The 23118-nt window shown below is 52.1% G+C and overlaps 1 protein-coding gene and 1 long non-coding RNA gene across 3 annotated transcripts; both read left to right on the top strand.

Annotated features, from left to right (window-relative positions):
• The first annotated feature begins 424 nt into the window (after positions 1-424).
• CLEC2L (C-type lectin domain family 2 member L) lies at positions 425-15203 on the top strand. Of its 2 annotated transcripts, XM_027101295.1 has the most exons (5): positions 425-614; positions 9974-10048; positions 12381-12547; positions 13408-13508; positions 15092-15203. In XM_027101295.1, exons 1-5 carry the CDS (start codon positions 425-427, stop codon positions 15201-15203), a joined length of 645 nt encoding a protein of 214 aa, XP_026957096.1. The 2 variants fall into 2 exon arrangements, with proteins under 2 accessions (XP_026957096.1, XP_026957097.1); XM_027101296.1 differs by lacking the exon at positions 9974-10048.
• A 2105-nt stretch (positions 15204-17308) lies between these two features.
• On the top strand, positions 17309-19481 carry LOC113617803 (uncharacterized). The gene is made up of 2 exons (XR_003431773.1): positions 17309-17764; positions 18072-19481. It is a non-coding gene; the product is annotated as an uncharacterized LOC113617803 (long non-coding RNA).
• Positions 19482-23118: the final 3637 nt, after the last annotated feature.

Here is a 23118-nt window from a genome sequence, read left to right as displayed (position 1 = left end):
TGGACCTGGATTAGAAGCCAGGGCTCCCGGCTCCAGGGTCCGCGCTCCCGGCTCCGCAGCATCTGGACTCCTGCCGAGGGGGCGGGAGGCCGGGGGGCGGGGCTGCGGGTCCCCTCGCGCCCCGAGCCTCCTCCCTCCCTGCGCCTGCCCTGCCGCACCTCCCCGCGCTCCTCCTCCCCCGCCCCGGCTCTGCGCGGAGGCTGCGGCTCAGCGGGGCAGGCGCGGCGCGCGGGGACCCAGGCGGTGGCGGCCGCCGGGCGCAGCGGGTCCGGCGCGGGGAGCCGGGCTCAGCCTCGGCCTGCGCCAGCCCCGACCCTCGCCCACCCGAGGCCGGCCTGGGGGGCCCGCAGGGCGCGCGGAGCGCAGAGTGCGCGTCGGGCCGGGCTCCGCACCTCCGCGGGCGCGGCGCGGCGCAGCGACAGGCATGGAGCCGGCCCAGGAGCCCCCCGCGCGGGCCCGGCCGCCGCCGCCCCCCGCCGTCCGCCCCGCGCCCGCCCCCGCCGCGCCCAGGCTGCGCTCGCCAGCCGAAGCGGAGGGCCGCGGTCCCGAGGGGCTGCTGCGGCGATCGGGGTCGGGCTACGAGGGCAGCACCAGCTGGAAGGCGGCCTTGGAGGGTAAGCGCCTAGCGGCCCTCCATCCCCCGGCCCGGGGACCCGGGAGGCGGGACAGAGTCACCTTGGCCGGTCTCCCGGTGGGGAGAGCGGGGAGCGCGACTCTGGAACCCGCAGGATTGCCAGGGCATCAGATGCCACATTGTGGGGCGGTGGGGAACAGGTAACTGGGGACCGCCTATAGTTCAACCTTGACCCTGTCTCTGCAGCTAACTCCCTCTTTGACCTTGGGAGCAGGTTTCACGCTCTGAGCCTGTTTCCTTATGAGTGAAGGGGGACAGTTACTGTCCGGCACTCACCCGATAGGCATATTGAGAGAGTGGCTTGACCCTATAGCAGTGAAAGTGCTTTGGGCAAAGTGACAAAAGCTATGGACCCCGACGCGGTGCTAATGCCCCGTGAGAAGGGGGTTGGGGGATGGGGCGCTGGTGGTGCCTGGAGGGAGAATCGGCCAGAGGGCCTTCCCTGCAAGTCGGGGGTCCCACCTACCTCTTCCAGTCAGAGGGGCTCACGGCCTGACCCCTGACTGGCCAAGGGGGCGGTCACCTAAGTGGAAGACAGATTTCAAGTTCATGAGTTCAGTTAACTTGTGTGGCCACTTGTGCGTTGTGGGAGGTGCTGGAGCTGCCCGGAGGGCTGGTACTCTGGACACCCGGAGTCCAAAGGCCGAGGACCTGCCTGGATGGCATCAACTAGGGAAGCCCAGGACCTGGATCACCCAACCATTAGGGAAGGAGTGTCAGAAAAGGAGGGCTTCCTGGAGTAGGTGACCTCTTAGGAGGTGTGGAAAGAGAAAGATGGGTGCACCAGGCTCGAGGAGTGACACGTTCAGGGATCAAGTGGCGAGGACTCGCCTGTGCCTTGTGGGGAACTGACCTCCAGAATACCAGGATCGGGGTGGGGCGCAGTGAGAAGAGAGGAGTCTGGAGGGCCCAGACCGTGAGTGGCCACCCAGGCCTTGCCAAAGTGTGTGGACTTTGTCTGAAGCGGCTGTTGAGAGATAGAAGCATAGAATGAGACAGTGGGTGGCCCTTGGAGAAGTGGTGGTGGCCCAGAGGGGTCAGACCAAGGCCAGGTCAGTGAGGAAGGCGGGGCCGTGGTCAGGGGAGGGACATAACCAGTGCCAGCCAGGGCAGGTGCCTGGCCAAGCAGGGAGGGGGGGGACAGTTCTGTCAGCATTTGGCCCAAAGGCTGGTAGGCCAAGGGACACAGATGGCCTGAGGAGGGGCTGTGCAGACTCTGAGGGGAAAGCTGGACACCTGGATGGTGATTTGGGACAAAGGAGGCAAAGATGTTGGAACTCAGTGTAGGACAGCCATTGCAGAGGACCTTCGGTCTGGGGAGAGCTGAGCTGAATAAAGGGGGACAGACCCTCTCTTTGTCGTGTACCTTCGGGCTCACTGTTAGATTTGCCTGTGACCCCCTGCTTCCCTCCTGCCCAAGTTATTTCTTGAAGTTGCTCACGCCTCTTGCCTGTATTTCTCCACTCGTTCATGCGGAAGCATTTCTCCAGGGGCTGCCCTAACCTCATTCTAACCCCCAGGGCTTAGGGGCCACTTCAGGGGTGGTGCGGCCTCTTTCAGTGCCTCCGGCTGGCTGGCTCCCGTCTTACCTCCCATCCTGACCTTGGCCCCTTCTGCTTCCCACTCCCAGCCATGGCTGGGCCGACCACCTGCAAGTTAGGCTGAAGAAGAAGCCGCACGCCCGGCAGGAAATGGCCCAGGGGGTCTCTCAGGACACTGGGTCTTCCAGGCCCTGTGGAGTCTAGCCCACTCTGTGCTCAGTGCCCACCTGTGGCCCAGCCTCGTCTCGCCTGTCTGGACATGGCTCCCTGCCTGGCCTGGCTCTGTGTCTCGTGGCACCTCTGGCCCCTGCCCTCGTTCCCGTGGTCTACCAGGAGCAGCCCCACCCTGGTGCCTGTGGACCTTGGGGGCTCAGCATCTGGGGCCTGTGGGCCTTTTCCACAGGAGTTTTAGGATGTGGAGTCTGTGTCCCTGCCAGGGGCCTCCCCTCCACTGGTCCCGAGTATCTCCTGGGTGTTCCCTGGGCGCCGCATCTCCGGCGGGGAGAGGGGAGCTCTCGGACCACGATGGTGCTCTCCAGGGTCCTGCCGTGTGCTTATCCCCCCACATTCACGCACTCTTCCTCACCTCCCACAAACACTCCTGGAGGCCCCACTGTTCCAGCGCAGCTCTAGGCACTGGGAACATCCCTGTCCTTGCAGAAATCACAGGACAGGGGCTGAGGCAGCCTGCTGCAGTGCAAAGAGCACTGATTCTGGAGTTGGGTAAGCCTGAGCCAGATCCTTCCACTGCCAGCGGGCTGGCAGGTTTTCAAACTTGTCTGAGCCTCAGTTTCTTCATCTGCTAAGCAAGATAAGGATTTCTGCCTCTCGGGGCTACACAGACAAAGGTGCTGGGGTGTAGGCTGTGTGCAGATGATCCCTTTCCCCAGTCCCTAGAGCCCGGCATCCCTGGTGAGGGAACCCAGGGAAAGTGTATGACCAACTGCTCAATGAAATCCTTTGACTGCTGGTCTGCCTACTGTGAGTCCACTTCCGGCCCCAAACACGTCCTCATAATGAGCCCAGTCCACAGACCCTGAGAAACACCCGTGATGGGATGAGGGCTCTGCCAGGTCTGGGGACCAAGGGGTTTTGCAGCCCTTGCTTAGCCAAGCCTCTGTCTTGAGACTTCTTGATTTGACCAAGCTGAACCCTCAGGGGGCCTGTGCTCCTGTATCACCACGTACCGAATATTTATCAAGTACCTACAAAGTGCGAGCCCCGTGCTGGGGCTTTCACAATAGCTGTCGTGTTTAACCCTCACATCTGCCCTTGCAGGGGCTTGGTGAGTGGTGTACCTATCTTATATATGAGGAAACTGAGACTCAGAGAGGCTAAGTGTCTTGCCCAAGGATGCACGTTGCTCTCTCACTCGTGAAATCCCGTCGGGTTTGCCACGAGGCCCTCTGATGTGAAACCTCTTACTCTGTCCTGAGCTGACCAACATGCGGCTTGGGGAGGCTAATTGGAGAGAATCAAATTGTGCTTCTGACGCATGTAGCCCCCCTCCCCGCGCTCCTGAGACAGCCCTGCCACCTCCAGCAGATGCTTTTTCCTCTTCACAGGTTAAGTGACGTGGAAAACGTCTTAAATCTGAAGCTGGGATTAGAGCCCAGGTCTTTAAGACTCTCCTTCGATGAACAGTTAGCTTTATAAATAGGAAGCCAAACAGAAATTCTCCTGATTGAGTCCTCTCCCTGTGGATATTAACCTTTCCTCCCACCCTCAGCCTTGGGGGACAGGCTGGGAAAGTGATCCAGAGCTCCCGCCTGGGTTCTGGAAAGACTGGAGGTGATGGGAGATGGGAATATTTCTGGCATTGGGGTAGGGAGGGTGAGGAAAAGCAGCCTGGGGGTACAGGAGTGGGGACAGAGTGATTCTGCAAATCTCAGGCTATAGATTTTCCAGTGCTCACCAATTCTGAATTTTTAATGTTGAAAGTTTCTTGATAAGACATAAACCCACAACTTCCTGCTCAAAACCACACACATGCATTTAGCAAAGCCTCTTAAAAATGTAAAAATTACCAAACTCTGCATTTGATAGTTTGTGACAGTCAAGAGTATGCTTTCCAGGCCGTGGCCCTGGCAACTTAGAGACGTCAGCTATGATTCTCTTTTGCACTGTGGATATGAGGGTGTTGGGAGATTTGTCTGGGCTTGGGTGCCAGGTTTTTTTCAGTTGTTCCTTCTAACATTAGGCTAAATCATATACATTTATAACATAAATAAACTGCACCCTCAAACTCCATCTAATAAGGGCCATTGCATAGAAGGAAGGACTGCTGAGTTAGACATTTGTTACGGCTTGAATTGTATCCCCCCCAAAGAGATATGTTGAAGTCCTAACTTCCCAGCACCTCAGAATCTGCCCTTATTTGGAAATATGGTCATTGCAGCTGTAATTAGTTCAGATGGGGGCATACTGGAGCAGGGTGGGCTCCTAACCCAATATGACTGGTGTCCTTATAAGAGGTGGTCACATGAAGACAAAGAGACACACAGGGAGAAGGATGTGACGACGAAGGCCGAGACTGCAGTGACGCAGCTGCCAGCCAACCAGCATAAACGAGGACAAGGCAAGGCAACCAGCATGAACGAGGACAAGGCAAGGAAGGATTTCCCTACAGGTCTCAGAGGGAGCACAGCCCTGCTGACAACTTGATCGTGGACTTCTAGCCTCCAGAACCGCGAGACAACACACTTCCGGTGTTTGAAGCCACCTGCTTTGTGGTGCTTTGTTACGTCAACCTAGGAAACTAATACAACATTGTTTTGGCGTGTCAGACTCTAGCACACCCTCTCTCTGTCCACAGTGCAGCAGCCAGAGCAGTCATCCCCATGAGAGAATGAAGAGAGTCCTCAGTTCCGGCAATGCTGGAGACACAGGCACAGACTTCCCTTTCCCTGAAAGCAGGTGTATATCCGCACGGCCAAGGGCACTGTCATTCAGGGTAGCTAGATTCCCTTTGTGTTCTTTAGTATCAGTGGGTGCTCTGTAACATGCAAGGCAATGACCGAGCCCTGTTATAAGGAACCCAGACGTAAGGAAAGCACTGCCCTCACCCTAGAGAAGCCCATGGGCCGATTACCATCATGATGGTAACTGCTAACACTGAGGGAGAGCTTACCATGCCAGGCACTGCTCTAAGGCCTATACGTTGAATTCTCATAAAATTCTAAGAGGGAGACACTATTATGACTTCATTTGAAAGACGAGGAAAATGAAATAAAATAGAAGCTAAGTAGCTTTGCCACTAAAAAGTGGCAGAGCTGGGATTTGAACCCCCGTGAAGTGGCTGACGATGCTACGCTCTTATTGCAGTGCCAGGGTTATAGAAGAGGATTGAGAGGCATTTAAAGAAGGGAAAGGAGGGACTTCCCTGGTGGTCCAGTGGTTAAGACTCTGCACTCCCAATGCAGGGGGCCTGGGTTTGATCCCTGGTCGGGGAACTAAGATCCCACATACCGCAACTAAGCCTGCGCGAGCTGCAACAAAGACCCAGTGCAGCCAAAAAAAAGTAAAAAATAAAAAAAATAAAGAAGGGAAAGGCAGGATTCATACGCAGCTCAAGGGGATTAGTCTTACAACAAGCTGCCCCTGAGGACAGCAGAGCAGATACAGAAGGAGCCCAGCCCTCGAGGGCAGGCGTGAGCCTCTGTTTTTACCGTGCCAGAAGGCACCCACCTCTGGACTCCTGGTCACTTGCCAGTATAGACCGTGCTCATAGGAAGGACTCCCGGATGTCTGTTGGACTTGCAAGTAAAGATGGCAGACTGCGTTTATTTTCTTCCTCTTCCAAAGCTCATTAATACAACCGTAAAGGGATTTTTAAAAGGTCACAAGGATAACAAGAACAGGAGACAAAACAATAGCAACGAGGGGCTTCCCTCGTGGCGCAGTGGTTAAGAATCCGCCTGCCAAGGCAGGGAACACGGGTTCGAGCCCTGGTCCAGGAGGATCCCACATGCCCCGGAGCAACTAAGCCCGTGCGCCACAACTACTGAGCCTGCGCGCTAGAACCCGCAAGCCACAACTACTGAAGCCCGTGCACCTAGAGCCCGTGCCCGCAACAAGAGAAGCCACCGCAATGAGAAGCCCGCGCACCGCAATGAAGAGTAGCCCCCACTCGCCGCAACTAGAGAAAGCCTGGCGGTGCAATGAAGACCCAACGCAGCCAAACATAAATAAATAAATTTAACAAACAAACAAACACATAGGGATCAACGATGGTGTAACTGACACTGAATCCACTGGCCTAAGAAAGTTCAGGAAGCAGAGGAGCAACCTGAGTCACAAACAGGAACCCCACAGCGCAGAGACCGGGGCACCAGTCAGCACGGCCGTGAATGAAGAGGGAGCTGAAATCAGGAGGGCTGGTTGAACGCTTGTTAGGAAGACTTCAAATCCCCACATCCTCTCCCCACCCTGTGAGCCCATCCCCAGCCCTCTGCCCTGGGGAGAGAGGGCCTCCGGACACCAACACACTTGAGAGCAAGCAGTTAAGGCGACATTTATGTATTGAGGGCTCAGGATGGCCTCCTAGCCTCTTTTCCCAGAAGAGCAGTCTCCAGGGACACTGACCCAAGAGGAAAAACCCAAGGTCAACAAACAGCCTTGAGGACCAGCCCGTCACTCTGCCATGACCCTCACAGTTAATAAGCCCCTCTTCCTGTCTCAGAGGTGCCAGTGAAGTCCTATTCCTCCTGCCTTAATCATGAACAAATAACCAAGGATCTCCAGACATCTGAGGGAAGTCTCTGACATGGAAGCTAGAGATCAAAACAAATGAACAGGAAAAAAAAAACAGTTTGGAGAAAACAGAGATTATACAGATTAAACTTTCTGCCCACCGCTCCCCCACCCCCTCTGGAGCCCCCCTCCCCCCCTAAAAAAACCCTAAAAAACTATCAGTAATATCCTCAGAGAGATAAGAGAAAATTCTGCATCATTAAAATAAGAACAGGGGGCTTCCCTGGTGGCACAGTGGTTGAGAGTCTGCCTGCCGATGCAGGGGACACGGGTTCGTGCCCCGGTCCAGGAAGATCCCACATGCCGCGGAACAGCTGGGCCCGTGAGCCATGGCCGCTGAGCCTGTGCGTCCGGAGCCTGTGCTCCGCAACGGGAGAGGCCACAACAGTGAGAGGCCCGCGTACCGCAAAAGAAAAAAAAAAAAAAAGAACAGGATGCTTTAAGAGGGAGTATTCAGGGAACAGCATCAACAAACCCAAAAAAACCTTAGCAGTTAAAAATAATTGTAGAAATAAAAGATTCAGTAGAGAGTGGGAAGATAAAGTTGAAAAAAATCTTCAGGAAATAGCAAAGGCAAAGTGGATGTGAGGGCTTCCTCTCTCCTCTCTGGTGGCTCTTCCTTTTCTAATAAGGGCACTAATCCCATCCTGGGGGCCCTCACCAAGAATGGAATCTGCTGGTACCTTGACCTTGGACTTCCTTGCCTCCAGAATTGTGAGAGAGAAGTGTCTGTTGTTTCAGCCCCCAGTCTGTGGTTTTTGTTAGCGCAGCCTGTGCAGACTAAGTCAAAGGTGAAGTAGAATTCCTGATTTTTCCTCATCAACTTAAAGGAGTTTTGAAGTTGAAATAATGATGAGCACACAGAAGTGTAAGCAAAGGAAAATGATTAATTACAGGGAAACAAGAAGTTGTGTAGAAATAAAGATCGTAATACACTGCATAGCTTTCCTGGGAGTAGCATTTACATTGCCATACGAGAAGAACACCTAATTATCAGTGTAACACAAACTATGATGTTGAGAGAGCAGGTAGTGTGTGAGTGGTCAAGATGGGGACAGTCATGCAGAGAATTAAATCTTCCTCATTACTGTGGGAAGTTAATAAGTAGTGTCTTAAATAGAAAAGTCAAAAAGTATTGACATACACAAAGCTTTTAGAGATTTGGAGGTAAATACCAAAAGAATTAGCTAAAAGGGTTGGAAGTAGTTGCCTCTGTGGAAGGGGCAATGTTCTTTGGTTGTTAGTTTGTTTAGTGAAGCCTGATAGAATTTCTTGACTTCAGTTCTGTTGCTTTTCAGATCCTTGATAAAGGACCAGGTTTCTTTTCCCAATTGGTTGTGAAGTACAATACAGACAAATTACTAGAAACCGTATCAGGCACTTGGATGTCACAGCAATGCTGAATTGCTGTAAGTTTCTAGATACTTCCTCTCGATTTTGGTACTTAGCTCGTCATGGGTGAGTAATGGTGGACAGCCCAGCACTGGGCTGTGGAGACACTTCTTTCATCTATACACACATATAACTTTTTTTTTTTTTTTCGGTACGCGGGCCTCTCACTGCTCTCACAGGCTCCGGACGTGCAGGCCCAGGGGCCATGGCTCACGGGCCCAGCCGCTCCACGGCATGTGGGATCTTCCCGGACCAGGGCACGAACCCGGGTCCCCTGCAACGGCAGGCGGACTCTCAACCACTGCGCCACCAGGGAAGCCCCCACATATAACTTTTAAAAGGTTTTAAAAATGGTTAAAAATAGAAAGGGAGTTCTCACCTACTAGGATGGCTATAACAAACAAAAATGGAAACTAACAGGTGTTGGTGAAGAGATGGAGAAATTAGAACACTTGTGCGTTGGCATTGCTGGTAGGATACAAAATCGTGCAGCAGCAGTGGAAGACAGTTTGGTGGTTCCTCAAAAAGTTAAATGTAGAATTACTATATGATCCAGCAATTCCACTCCTAGGTATATACCCAAAAGAATTGAAAATGGACTCAAACAGATATTTGCCAATGTTCATAGCAGCATTATTCACAATAACCGAAAGATGGAAATAGCCCAAGTGTCTGTCAATGGATGGATGGATGGATGAACAAAATGTATATAATTATACAATGGAATATTATTCAGCCATGAAAAAGGAATGAAATTCTGATGTGCTACGACATGGATGAACCTTGCAAACATTATGTTAAGTGAACGAAGTCAGACCCAAAAGGACAGATATTGTATGATTTCACTTACATGAGGTTCCTAGAATAGATGAATTTATAGAGACAGAAAGCAGATTAGAGGTTACCAGGGGCTGGAAGGAAGTGGGAATGAGGTGTTAATGCTTAATTGGTACAGAGTTTCTGTCTGGGGTAATGAAAACATTTTGCAAATAGACAGTGGAATTTTGCAAATTCACAGTGCACAACCTTGTGAATATAATTAATGCCACAAATTGCACCCTTAAAAATGGTTAAGATGGCAACTTTTATGTTATGTATATTTTATCACAAAAAACCTTTCAAAGACCCTGTGTCTGAAGTCTGAAAGGGTTCTTTCATTAAACATCAAATTAAAATTTTACGTGAGAACAATAAATATAAATTTAAAAGGGAGAAGCCAGAGGATCGGGAAAGCTTTCGTGAAGAGAATGGAGGGTGTGGGGCAGGATTTCAAGAGACTGCAGTGGAGGAGAAGAAATTTGGGAGCAAAGACCCAGCTGAAGGGCTGTGAGGATGGACTGGGGTATTTCAAGGAGTTCGTCTGGCTGAAACCAGGGATGAGGTAGAGAAGCAGCAGGAGATGAAAGATTGGAAAATTCCGACAGCCACAGAAGGAGTTCAAGTGCATAGCCCCGGATGGAGGGTTCTTAAGCAGGGGGATCGCAGAATCAGACAGACCCGTGCTTTAGAACGGCACCTCAGACTGCGGCATCAGAGTCTCCTGGAGGGCTTGTTCAAACACAGCCCCCGAGCTTCTCACTATCAGGACTTGGGGCTGGAGGTGGGGATGGGTGGTGGGGATGTGCCAGGCAATAACCCCTTTCTCTCTCCTCAGACACCACCACGCGTCTCCTGCTGGGGGCCATCGCAGTGCTTCTGTTCGCCATCCTGGTGGTGATGAGCATACTGGGTGAGCATAGATGTCAGAGCATTTATGCAATTCAGTTCCTACACACCTTGTCAAAAGCATGTCTAATTAGGTAAAGAAAGGTTCCAGACATACCGCCAATTCTGTGGGGTCAAAGTAAATAGGAAATAGAGTGTTGGTTCTAGATGAGATTTTAGCCTAAGATAGTACATTCACACATCAACTATACCTGTCCTCTTTGCTAAGCCGTGCAGCGAAAGTGGAGATGTTAACTTAGGTACGTTCACAAAAATGCTTCGGGAATGCAGAACAAACTTGGTGTGTGTTAGTCACGTAATGCTTCTTGAAGGAGACGGTTTGGGGTTAAGGGCCTTAGAGATCTCATTCACTCACTCAACAAACATTTATTGAGCCCGGCTGTGTGTCAGGCCCTGGGCTAAGTGTTGGAGATTTTTTAAAATGTATGACATCAACTTCCCTGCCCAGTGGTAGAGGTGTTACTGCCTGGGGGCTTCCCAGAGGTGGGGAACACATGTGCTAACCCCTGAAGAATGAATAGTTTCCTAGAGAGCAGGAGGTAGAGGGACCAGAGCATTCCAAGGGGGAGAGGCCTGAGAAACACGGAGTGGCAGGTAGGGCTGAAAGGGGTGAAGGAGGAATGCAAAAGGGGAAACTGCTACTAAGCAAGGGAGGAGAGGCTATATGACCCTGGGATTTGCTGCATTTAATGGATTCAAGTCAAAGTACGTCATGGCTTCTGAAGGGTTTGCAAAGTGACTTCAAGACCTCTGTCTTTCATCTTCGAGAAGCACCCTAAGACCTCAAAATGGGAGGAAAATCCACTGATAACATCAATTCCTACCAAACCCTCACCTGTAGGGCACGCAGGCTACGCAGGGAGCTGTGAGTGCTTAGCAAGGAATGTGGCGAGCGCTGGGGTGAGCCTGGGTTCACCTCGACTAATTGTTACAAATCAAATTGTTCTATTGCTAGGTTGGGAGGACAGGGCAATGGGTAAACACAGCATATTGAGATTGCGGTAAAACACAAGAGTCCCTGGAGATCCTCGTGGGAATGCATGGCCAGTAGGTCTAAGTGGGCCTGGAGCTCATCGAGCAGGCATGCCAGAGTGCCCATTAATTAACTGGTGTTGGTGTGGGGGTAGCTCCCCTGGGGGCTCAAGTACCATGGACTTGTTCTTGCCTCTGTCCTGGTCTACATTTTAGTCAATCTCTTGTATGAGAACAAACAAAAAAATATGCTGACGGAATCTACAGGTGAAACACCTGAAAGAGGGATGCTCAATATGACAGATGAAAAAGAAATCAAGATTAAAATTTATCTTCAGAAACTCAAATGAGCCAATGTGATTGAGATGACTGTGGAAGAAATAAACACAAGATCCTGCATTTGGATTTAAATGTGATTTACACATGCTCTGGACAGGGGAGACCTGGCTTAGAAAGACATCATAGGAAAATAGTTGGCGAGTATGGCTGAATTGCTTTTGGCAAGGAGGTTTAGAGAATCTCATGGAAGTTCTGGGCCTCCTTCCCAGAAAAGTGCACATAGGCACATATAAGCAGATTCTTCTCACTGGAGCATCTGAAGACTGGAAAACCCACAGCAGCTGGAAGGGGTACGGTGATCACTGCTGGGTGGTGGACCACAGCTGACGTGTCCCAGCCTGTTCTGGTGGCAGCATTTCACTGGTGATGTGGGCACACCGTACTGAGCCGGGCAGGATGGAGAAGGCTCTGGAGTCCCTGCAAGGGACTGTGGAAGGGACGGTGTCTGTTCAATCCTGGAAGAGGGGAGGCAGGGGTCCTTCTTCAAGTAGGAGGTGGAAGACAGACCAGGTCTGTCCGGGTCACTCCAGAGGCAGATCCTGAACCCACAGGTTCCAGGTCATGGGAAGGCAGGTTGGAACTCAAAAATTGCAAAGGATCTTTCCAGCAATTCAGCAGTGTTAGCTGATGAGGGTGTGGCCAGTGAGAGCAGGCCCATCGGGACGGTTCCCACCCTGGCTGGAGAGAGAGGACGCATGGCCCCCAGGTCCCTTCCAAGTCCAAGTTTCTCGGGTTCCACGCCTTGGGGAGTTTGGGGAGAGAGAGGAGAGCTTAACCCAGGGGCCTAACCTGCTGTCACTTCCCCTCGGGGCGGTGTCCCCGCCAGTGTCCCAATTCCTTTTCCTTACTCATTTAGCCACCAGCCTTTTACCTGCCAGGGACTGTGACAGGCGCTCCCCCGAGGCACGTGGCTGATGGGCACCTAAGTGGAGGCAGGTGGAGGGAGTGGCAGGGAGCTTGGGGGGCCTTGGGGAACCGCACAGAGGCCCGCTGTGCTGGTGGATACTGACCCCTCTTCCCTGCAGCTTCCAAGGGCTGCATCAAGTGCGAGGCACCCTGCCCGGAGGACTGGCTGCTCTACGGAAGGAAATGCTACTTCTTTTCTGAGGAACCGAGAGACTGGAACACGGGCAGGCAGTACTGTCACGGCCACGAGGCCGCGCTGGCTGTGATCCAGAGCCAGAAGGAGCTGGTGCGTGCTGGTGGGGCGGGGACCTTCAGGGACAGCCCTGCCCCAAGGACCTGGTGTCCCCTGTGACCTGTTTCCAGAGCACAGCCTGGGGTGGGGGGTGCAGGTGGGCTCCATGGGGTCTGAGCAGGTCCACGAGGGGCTCTTGTTTCCACTGCTATTGTCAAGGCCAACTATGTCCACCCGAGGCCGGTTTGCTGAGCTCAACTCAGTATTGAAGCGTGAGCATTACACATTATACCTGCACTTGTGAAATGAAAAATCGCGTTGGCTTCTTCTGCTAGTCCAAATCAGGGCCTGATCTCTCATTTAACACAGTTATATCACTAGAAATGTGAAAGAAACACAATTAGTGGGTCCCTTGGCCATTTTGGGTTTTGAGGGCAACAGTTCATGCAATCCAAATTAGCAGAAAATCTAAGTCGCTTCTGTTTTTCTCTGATACACAGTCTGATAGCTCCTTTCGGCAGAGAAAGGCCCAGGAATATGCGGGTAGGACGACATCCAGCCTGAGCTTTGAGATGTGTCCCAGATAACCCATCAAGTAGGCAGTTCCAGGCTTCCTGAAAGTGAGGAACGCAGGCATGCTGGCCCACTGAGCTAGGAGACAAACCCTATTCCAGGCTTCCTGGCCCAGTGGTGCACTCCCAGAGCCCGGGTCCCTTGGAGGCCATCGCAGGCAGCTCCACGTGAGTGCAGGGTGTCTGTAACCCCAGCTCCTCACTCTTGGGATGCAGTGAGGCGTCACCCTCTCCATGTCTATGCATCTTGGGAGCCAGTCTTCCAAGCTGAGGTTAGTCTGGGGACGTGTGAGCAGTCAGGAGACCGCACCTGACTGAGGTTTCCCTCTTTCCTTGGTGCAGGAATTCATGTTCAAGTTCACACGGAGGGAGCCCTGGATTGGTCTGCGCAGAGTGGGGGACGAATTCCACTGGGTCAACGGGGACCCGTTTGACCCAGACACGTGAGCTGAGGCTTCATCTTCTGGCCAAGGAGCTTAGACCGGGGAAGCCATAGCCTCCCGGACGCACCTCCTGAAGAACCTGGTTTTATGCCAGCTGGAGCCACTCACCTCTAGGGTCAGGGGTGTGGGACAGAGACGCAGTCATGATAATGGCTTTACTACTCTCTCCCTGGTAAAGTCCAGCCTGGTTTGGTGGCCCTGCTCCACGTAGGCAACAGAGCTTCCTGCTGCTGGAAAGGGCCCGGGCTCTTTCCATCTTGTGGCTCCCCAGTCCATCTGCACGGCTCAGTGTGGCTCAGGGAAAGGGAGGACATGCCCTGGACATCCCTCTGCGTTGGCCAGAACTTAGCTTCACGGCCACACCTGACTGCAAGGGAGGGTGGGAGGTGGGGCCTCTGTTCTGGGCGGCCACGTGTCACCTAAACGTTGTCACTGTGGGAGAAATGGGATCTGAACCCTGGGCACCAGGAGGGTTCCCTTAGAGAAAACACCTATTGAGGGTGTTGGTGGTGTGTGCAGTGGTGGTATTATTTGTGTGGCCCACGTGGTATGGCAGGGAGCGTGTGATGGGTTGGTGGGTGTGCAAAGCCAGGGACTGTTTGCGGGGCGATGGTGGCAGGAGTCATGGGTGTAGGGGCAGTTTAGGCTTAGGGAGACGCAGAGCAGCACACACAGGGGAGTAAGAACCTCAGCTTCTGACGTAGACTCTAAGGCTGGAGGACTAGGCCCGAGGAGCCGGGCGGGGGCCAGCTGCTGACCCGACGTGAACTGCGGCCCGTGACAACTCCTTCCCTGTGCCGGCTTCTCCCTGTCTCCTGCACCTGTCTTTGTCCTCACTGCCTCTTCCTTGTTTTCTTTTTTTTTTTTCCTTCTCTTTCCTTGTCCTACCCTCATCCCAGATCTGTTCTTAGAGCTGATGAGAACGTCTTGCCCTTGCTGCTCCCACCTCTCCCCTTCTGGAAGCTTCCTGCTCCCGGAACCCAGGGAGCCCTGGAGGCTGGGGTCCCCAGAGCGCTGACTACCTGACAACCAGCGGGCCTTGGGGCCACGCTTCTCTGACATCGAGGTGGTCCTGGCCCCCCTTCTCCCTCTTGGGGTCCTCCTGATGCCCTCTCTTATGAGACCCCAGCTCCAGCCTTGGCAGGGGGCTCAGGTCAGGGTGACCAAATGAGGTGAAGAAGTGTTGAGATTCAAAAGGGATGATGTTAGGCAGGGAGAACCCGCCCTGTGCTAGACACAGGAGGTGCAGGCAGGGCGCTGTGGGGAAGGTGGGTGTGTGGAGCGTGGTCCTAGACGGGGCCCCGGGTTCCTGGGATGAGTGAGCTGAGCCCGACAGGAATGGCGGAGCCGGATGGAGGAGTGCAGGGTGCGTCCCAGAAGCACCCGTGGGCATCACCGGGGGGCTGGAGCCGTGATGCACTGTCTGGAGGCGACGGGAGCCACGCTAGCAAGGTCTGTGGGGGCCGACTGTCCCGGAAGGCCGCTCCAGAGGGAAGGACAAGTCATAGGGCCTCTGGGGCTGCCCAGTGACAGGCCGCGTCTGCCAGGTCATGAGTGCCTGGTCTCTTCTCTCCCCGCCACAGATTCCCCATCTCGGGCCCGGGGGAGTGCGTCTTCGTGGAGCCCACCAGGCTGGTGTCGACGGAGTGTCTGATGACCCGGCCCTGGGTGTGCAGCAAGATGGCCTACACATGAGGTGGGTCAGGCCAGGGGCGGCCCTCCAGCCAGCCTCCGAGGCCTGCCAGCCCCGTGCTCGTCTCCAAGCGAAGCAGTGAGGAGGTTGCCTTCTGCCCCTGGGTGCTCCCCCAGGCCCCGGAGTCTTGGTCCCTGGTCTCCTTGGCCCCAGGCAGGTCCTGTGGCTCGGAAGTCAAATCCCATGAGTCAGTAGCACAGCAGGCATCTGTCCCCAGCCACACATGCACCCTGACACGCTCACGCATGCCCACGAGGGCACACAGCCCCCGCTCAAATTCAGAGTCCACCTTAGTCACCCCAACAAGTCCCTCCTGGCCCTACCCTGGAACATTCCCTCCTCCGGAGGCCCTGGTGCTCTGAGGAAGGCTGGGGGCTGACAGGCTGCGGTACTGTCCACACAGACGGGCCCCCTCCCCATGCATCTCTCTCCTGGTTGCTGGGGAGGCCAGAAGGGAAGCCCCCTCGCCTGGGGTCTCAGGCAGGCCCCTGCTGTGTCCGTGGTGCTGCCGTGTTGGTCACTGATGGACTAAAGAGACGACTGGCGTCCAGAGAAGTCGGCTGCCATTTGTTCCAGGATCATGGCTTGGGGGAGGGGCATGTCTCTGGGTGCCCGTCCTTGGAGGGACATGACCAAGAGGCACCGGTGCGGCAGGCGGCATGTGTAGCAAGCAAGGCCGAAAACACACTCTGTGGCCTCAGGGCACCGTTCAATGTTGCCAGGCCACTGAGTTATTCTCAGATGTCTGAGGGGTGTGCTCCATCTGGTTCCTTCATTACTATTCAACTCAGCGTGACAAACATTGATCCACACCTACTTCGTGCCAGACACCACACTAGGCATGGGGACCCACAGCTTCATCCCCCAAGGAGCGCACAGGGAGCAGAGGAAACAGCTTGGAAAGCACTAGAACGTTCTGGAACCCAGTTGAAGGATGGCTTATTCTGCCTTAGAGGAAGATGGGGTGAAGAAAGCAGGAGGATGAGCCACGGAGAAGAGATGATGTTCATGTTGGGCCGGTTAAGAGTTTGTGCAGGTGCTGGGGCCCCTTCCTGTGCCCCCTTGGTCTGCCTGGAGAGGAAGCGGGGACAGGGGTGTGGGGGGAGGCTGGCGGTTCCCCTGGGCCTACAGGGGCTGCAGGTGCCACCCTCTCCAATGCACACATGTGGAGCCCAGAGCAAGCTGTGGCCGGGTGAGACACAGCCAGCCCGCGTGGGAGCCGCGTGTGTGAATCTGGGTCCCGGCCCATCTTCAGAAAATGGCTCACAGGGAAACAGGTCCTGCTCTGCTCGGCTCAGTCCTTTTACTGTCAGTTTTCAGACAAAACTGTCAGCTTGGGTTCGTTGAGCTTTTTGAAAGCTTTCCAGGTATTTAGTAAAATCTGGGGATTTTGTGGTTTCATATTTTATCTTTACGGGAAAGCCAGCGTGGAACCTGAGTGTGCAATAAAGAAGCTAAGGGAATTCAGTGCGGCCTGTGGAGGGGTGGCGGGAGCCCACCGCCTTCCCAGCCCCTGTGGGGAAGTGTGTTGAGGGGCTGGGATTGAGGAAGCGGTCAGCTGCCGCTACTGCTGCTTGGGTTGGTCAGGGGTCCGGGTGGTAAGTGGGAGGGCGTCTCTCCCTCACGCCAGTTCTCACCAGTATCTTCCCCTCAAAGATGGGCTCATTGCTTTCCACGTGGCACCTCATTTAAGTCTCTCAGAAAGACCCTGAGGCACGTAATGCTGCCACGGGTGACAAAACGTCCTGGACGGGGTGGGCTAGAGCTGTGCTCTCATCCTGTCCTGTGGGTTCCGGCGGGAAGAAGGGCGCCACGACGTGGGTGGGGAGGGAGCAGTGTGGGACGGCAGGGACCGAGGAACCCGGGCCACTGGGATCTTAGTTCTCATTCAATATGCACAGCCTGCTGCCTCAAGGCACACTGGCAGATGAGCTCTCTAGCCTTGGGCTTGCCCTGGGACCGCACAACAATTCTAAGTCCGGTAGAGCTAAGAGGAACTCTGACCCAAGGTCATGGGTGTTTTATGAGCTCTCTTATCTGTTCCGACGAGGAAGACCAAAACAAAACACTGGCACGCCAAACTTCAGAAACATTGAGTATTCTTCCAAAGGTTATACACCAACCAGGCACCCGCACCTCCCACGTGGGCGGAGCCAGGCTGGGTGGGCGGGGCCGCGGAGTCGGGTGCAGTTGGGGCCGGCGGCCACAGGTGCAGCACGGAGGCCGGACGCTCTGCCGGTTTCGGAGCTCGAGCTGGCCGCCCCCTCGGTGGAGCGTAGGAGGAGGTGTTGGCGGCAGGCCCAAGGGACCACCCTTACTCCAGCCCCACTCCTCAGCCCCTTTGGAGGATTTGCCCCTGGAGTTGAGAAGGTGCTTGGCTGGGAGCCTGGGCGGCTGCGCCCTGGGTGAATTTGACCCCGCACGGCAGCCCTGTCCTCGGCGTAGCCCCTGGAGCCGGCAGGATGCGGGTAGAAGGCTGGAGCACGCACACCAGGTCACCCTCAGACGTCCTTTGTGAAGATGGAGGGACGGGGTTATTTTTTGCAGGAGGACTCACTTGGAGGTAGCGTTTGTTGCCGTGCTGGTGGGTTTCACTAATGTTTGCTTAGTAAACCCTCCCACAACCTTACAGATGAGGACGCAGGCTCAGGGCGGTTAAGGGACTTGCTCTACTGCTGTACATCACAGGCCTAGGAGGTGGTGGAAGGGGAGGCGGGGTGGAAGGGGCCACCTTGGGAGAGGACGTGGGGTGCCCACAGGCGATTTTTTTCCTGTGCACTTTTATCGTCGTCGTTGTATGGTTTTCAGGTGAATTTCCCATAGGGAGGGGGTAATGCAAATACTGAGTTCCGTCCTTCTCTCCCTTCAAGGTCCAGCTCGAGCTCCCTGGGACTCCTTCCAGGATAGCGGCAGCCCTCAGTGACCACTCCCTCACCCCAGCAACTCCAGCACTTAAGACTGAGCCTCCTCTCACACCTCCGGAGTCTCTCGGAAGTTTTCATCTGTGACTCATCTCTAAAGTCATCTGACCGCTCTTGGCATCTGACTATAAGCCCCTGGATAGCAGGGATTATGTGTCACTGGCCTCTTTGTAGCACACACAGCATGTGCTCAAAAAAAAATTGTTGTATATGACAATAAGGTTGCCCCCAAATGTCATCTCTGAAACTCTTTGCCACGGTGGGAGACAGCAGTGGCCGGCCATCATAAGAGGCTCGTCTTTTTGGCTTTGGTGGGCGTGGCTTTTTGGCTTTGGTGGGCGTGGCATGGTTTTAGAGGCCCGGCAAGATGCACTCTTTAGTTTGTTTTGCTTCAGTTAAGTTAGCTCGCTCACATTCCCTAAGCACGTAGATACTGGGCGGGCTGAGTGGAGGTGACAGGGAGCATCCAGGCCGTGAGGGAGGGAGAGCTGCCTTCGCCTCCAGAACATCCTCTCCATCACACACAGAGCCCCGCTGGCGAGGGCAAGGAGCTGGCTGCGAGTGGAAACCAGGCCCGGGGAGGGTTTCCATCAGTGACTGCGGCTGGCGGCTGAAGATTCCTGTGGTCACCAGGATAATTATGCTAACATCACTGTGCTGTTTGTGAAAGACGACCTGGTTTTCAGAAATGCCCACTGTCTGCTGTGTATTTACATCAGGAGGGGGTGGAGGTAGAGGAGGTAACTGCTCTTTCCTTAGTCCGTAAAGAACTCCAAACTGGGAGCAAGTATGAGATTCAAACAGGGGTCATCCAGAAAACCTCCTGCCGTGCCCATCAGAGATCCCCCGTCTCAGCCTGGAGTGGACACACACTTTGCCTGACTCAGAAGACCTGCCCGAGTCTAGTCTGGGGCCAGCTCTACCAACAGGCAGATGTGTAGCTCAGGCTGCTGTGCTCAACCTCCCTGACCCCAGGCTTCACCTCTAATATAAAGTAGAAATCGTGCCTGCCCTGCCTACCTCACAGGGTTTTGAGAACTGTAGATGTTAGAATTTCAGGGATTAGAAATTATCGACCCCATTCTCACTATCCATGAGACCACGAGAGGTTAAATAACACGTCCAAGGTCACGCATCTAGCCACGCATCTAGTGGCAGAGCTAGATCTCAGGTCTTGTGGCTCCTCTATTCGTTGTTGATACTATTATTGCACGTATCATGCTTTGTTTGTTTACCTGTCCACCATCCACGCAGAAGTGTAAGCCCCTAGAGGGCAGGGATCCACTCTCACGCCCCTTTTTTCTCTAGCGCCTGGTACATACTAAAGGTGCTCAATAAACGTGTGTTGACCTAAACTGATCTTGACTCCTAGTTCAAGGGCTCCTTCTTCTACACCATGCTGTCTCTGATCTCAGAAATCTGTACTGCCAGTCCAGCTGCCCACAAAAAGTATGCAAACTTGCAGATGTTTTAGAGAAAAAGATAAGATGCTCAACTGCCTTGCAATGTGCTTTAGGGTCCTGTAGTCTAGAGCACAGATTCCATTTGAATAAAGACATACACATCTAAGACAAAATTGTAGTAACAATGAACACTAGTTAAGAGCTTATTAGGGCCAGCCATTCATACAAAGTGCCTGGCCCATAGTAAGTGCTTAAAAATTATCATCTTGGCTTCCCTGGTGGCGCAGTGGCTAAGAATCCGCCTGCCAATGCAGGTGACACGGGTTCAAGCCCTGGTCCGGGAAAATCCCACATGCCACGGAGCAACTAAGCCGGCGCACCACAACTACTGAGCCTGCGCTCTAGGGCACGCGAGCCACGACTACTGAAGCCCTCGTGCCTAGAGCCCATGCTCCACAACAAGAGAAGCCATCGCAATGAGAAGCCTGCGCACTGAAACAAGAGTAGCCCCCGCTTGTTGCAACTAGAGAAAAGCCCGCATACAGCAACGAAGACCCAACACAGCCAAAAATAAATACATTTATTATATTAAAAAAAATTATCATCTTGTTTCACTACGATGTAAATTGAGTAGGGTCTTAGAGCATGCTAGCTTTTGTAATACCCACATTTCAGAGGCCTACCCAAGAGAAGATCCCTTTCTGGCTTGCACCACAGACTAATGCAGGTCAGTGACAGGGAATAGCATTGCTCCATCCAGGGTCTTTGAACATAGAGGCTCACACAGGATGTGTTTTAGGAAATGTGGTAGATGTGGCCGCTATGCATCGAGAACTTTTCCTTTCCTCTCATTCTAGGTACATGGAAGGATTGTATTTCCTGGTCTGTTTGAAGGTAGGTGTCAGGTGACATCAGAGCTTTAACCACGGAAAAGTGACAGATGTCATTTCCAGGTGGAAACATTTAAGAACCAGTGCATACTCCTCCATATTCTCCCTCCCCTAAGTCGTGATTTTTTGATTTGGAGGCTCCAGAAGACTGAAGCATCCTGGGATGCTAAGTCAGTGTGTGGGGGAGAAGCTTCCTGGAAAACCTCTGAGGTTTTGGGTTTGTTGTGATCATAGCCTAGCTTACCCTAGACTAGACAGGGGCCAGGCCTGGAGGTGGCACACATTCCATCCACAGTCCATTGGCCAGGACAGTCATGGAAGGCTGAGAAATAACTTCCAGCTGTATGCTTGGATACCTGAGATTCTTGATTCTAAAAGTTGAGGATTTTCATCAATTTTGGAAGATTCATCACCTTTGTCTCTAAATATTTCACCTGCCCGACTCTTTGCTCTCCTTCCAGGACTCCAGTTAAGGCTGTTTGAGATTGTCACACAGGTCTAATGCTCAAGTTTTTTGTCTTTTGATCAATTTTACAAATCAATTTGATGAACTATGACTTTTTAGCAATTTGACTCTTCCAATCAATGACTGAAGTAGCTCTCTCCATTTAACTTTTTAAAAATTTCAGCAACATTTTACAAGTTTTAAGGGTAGAGTTTTTGCATATATTTTGTTAAATTATTTAAATATTTTTAATGCTACTGTAGTAGATGACTTTTTTTTAAATTTCATAGTTTGTTAGTTGCTAGTATAAAGAATGAATATTGTTAAAATGACCATACTGCCCAAGGCAATCTATAGATTTGATGCAGTTGCTATCAAAATACCAATGGTATTTTTCACAGAACTAGAACAAATAACTTCAAAATTTATATGGAAACACGAAAGACCCCAATTAGCCAAAACAACTTTGAGAAGGAAGAACAGAGCTAGAGGGATCATGCTCCCTGACTTCAGACTATACTACAAAGCTACAGTAATCAAAACAGTATGGTACCGGCACAAAAACAGACACATAGATCAATGGAACAGGATAGAGAGCCCAGAAATAAACCTATGCACTTATGGTCATATGGTCAGTTAATCTACGACAAAAGAGGCAAGAATATACAATGGAGAAAAGATAGTCTCTTCAATAAGTGGTGCTGGGAAAACTGGACAGCTGCATGTAAAAGTCTGAAATTAGAACATTCTCTAACACCATGTACAAAAACAAACTCCAAATGGATTAAAGACCTAAGTGTAAGACGGGATCCTATAAAACTCCTAGAGGAAAAACATAGGCAGAGCACTCTTTGACATAAATAGCAGCAATATGTTTTTGGATCCGCCTCCTAAAGTAAAGGAAATAAAAAATAAACAACTGAGGTCTAATTAAACTTAAAATATTTTGCACAGCAAAGGAAACTATCAACCAAACAAAAAGATGAGCCACCGAATGGGAGAAAATATGCAAATGATATGACCAATAAGAAATTAATATCCAACATATATAAATAGCTCATAAATATTCAACATATATGAACAGCTCATACAAAACAGCAACATCAAAAAAACCAAACAACCTGATTAAAAAAATGGGCAGAATAACTGAATAGACATTTCTCCGAAGAGTAAATGCAGATGGTCAACAGGCATAGGAAAAGGTGCTTAACATCACTAATCATCAGGGAAATGCAAATCAAAACCACAACGGGATATCACCTCACACCGATCAGAATGGCTATCCTCAAAAAGAACACAAATAACAAATGTTGGCGAGTATGTGGTGAAAAGGGAACCTTCATACACTGTTGGTGAGAATGTAAACTGGTGCAGCTGCTTTGGAAGACAGCATGGAGGTTCCTTAAACTAAAAATAGAGCTACTATATGATCCAGCAATCCCACTGTTAGGTATATATCCAACAAAAACAAAAACACTAATTCGAAAAGATAAATGCACCCCAATGTTCATAGCAGCACTATTTACAATAGCCAAGACATGGAAGCAACCTAAATGTCCATCAACAGATGAATGGGTAAAGAAGATGTGGTATATATACGCAATGGAATATTACACGGCCACAAAAAAGAACGAAATTTTGTCATTTGCAGCAACTTGGATGGACTTGGAGCACATTATCCTAAGTGAAATAAGTCAAACAGAGAAATAAATACTGTGTGATATCACTTATACGTGGAATCTAAATACAACAAACTAGTGAATGTAACAAAAAAGAAGCAGACTCACAGATATAGAGAACAAACACTGGTAATGGCTACCAGTGGGGAGAGGAGGGGGAGGGGCACCCTAGGGGTAGGGGAGTGGGAGGTAAAAACTATTGGGTGTAAGATAGGCTACAAGGATGTATGTTACGACACGGGGAAGATAGCCAATATTTTGTAATGACTGTAAATGGAATGTAACCTTTATATATATATATATATATACACACACACATAAATAAATTTATTTATTTTTGATTGCGTTGGGTCTTCGTTGCTGCATGCAGGCTTTCTTTTTTTTAGTTGCAGCGAGCGGGGGCTACTCTTCGTTGCGCTGCACAGGCCTCTCATTAAGGTGGCTTCTCTTGTTGCAGAGCACGGGCTCTAGGTGCGCAGGCTCAGTAGTTGTGGCACATGGGCTTAGTTGCTCTGCAGCATGTGGGATCTTCCCGGACGAGGGCTCAAACCCGTGTCCCCTGCATTGGCAGGCGGATTC

Source organism: Aethalodelphis obliquidens, unplaced genomic scaffold, assembly GCF_003676395.1.
Source record: "Aethalodelphis obliquidens isolate GAN/ISIS:26980383/991018 unplaced genomic scaffold, ASM367639v1 scaffold5, whole genome shotgun sequence".
Taxonomy (NCBI): Eukaryota; Metazoa; Chordata; class Mammalia; order Artiodactyla; family Delphinidae; genus Aethalodelphis; species Aethalodelphis obliquidens.
Note: the sequence above shows the minus strand (reverse complement) of the source record. Positions and strands in the feature narration are given on the sequence as shown.

Coding starts and splice junctions, on each gene's coding strand:
- CLEC2L (XM_027101295.1), top strand. CDS start 425: ATGGAGCCGGCCCAGGAGCCCCCCGCGCGGGCCCGGCCGCCGCCGCCC. Junction 615..9,973: donor CTGGAAGGCGGCCTTGGAGG/GTAAGCGCCTAG, acceptor CTCTCTCCTCAG/ACACCACCACGCGTCTCCTG. Junction 10,049..12,380: donor GGTGGTGATGAGCATACTGG/GTGAGCATAGAT, acceptor TCTTCCCTGCAG/CTTCCAAGGGCTGCATCAAG.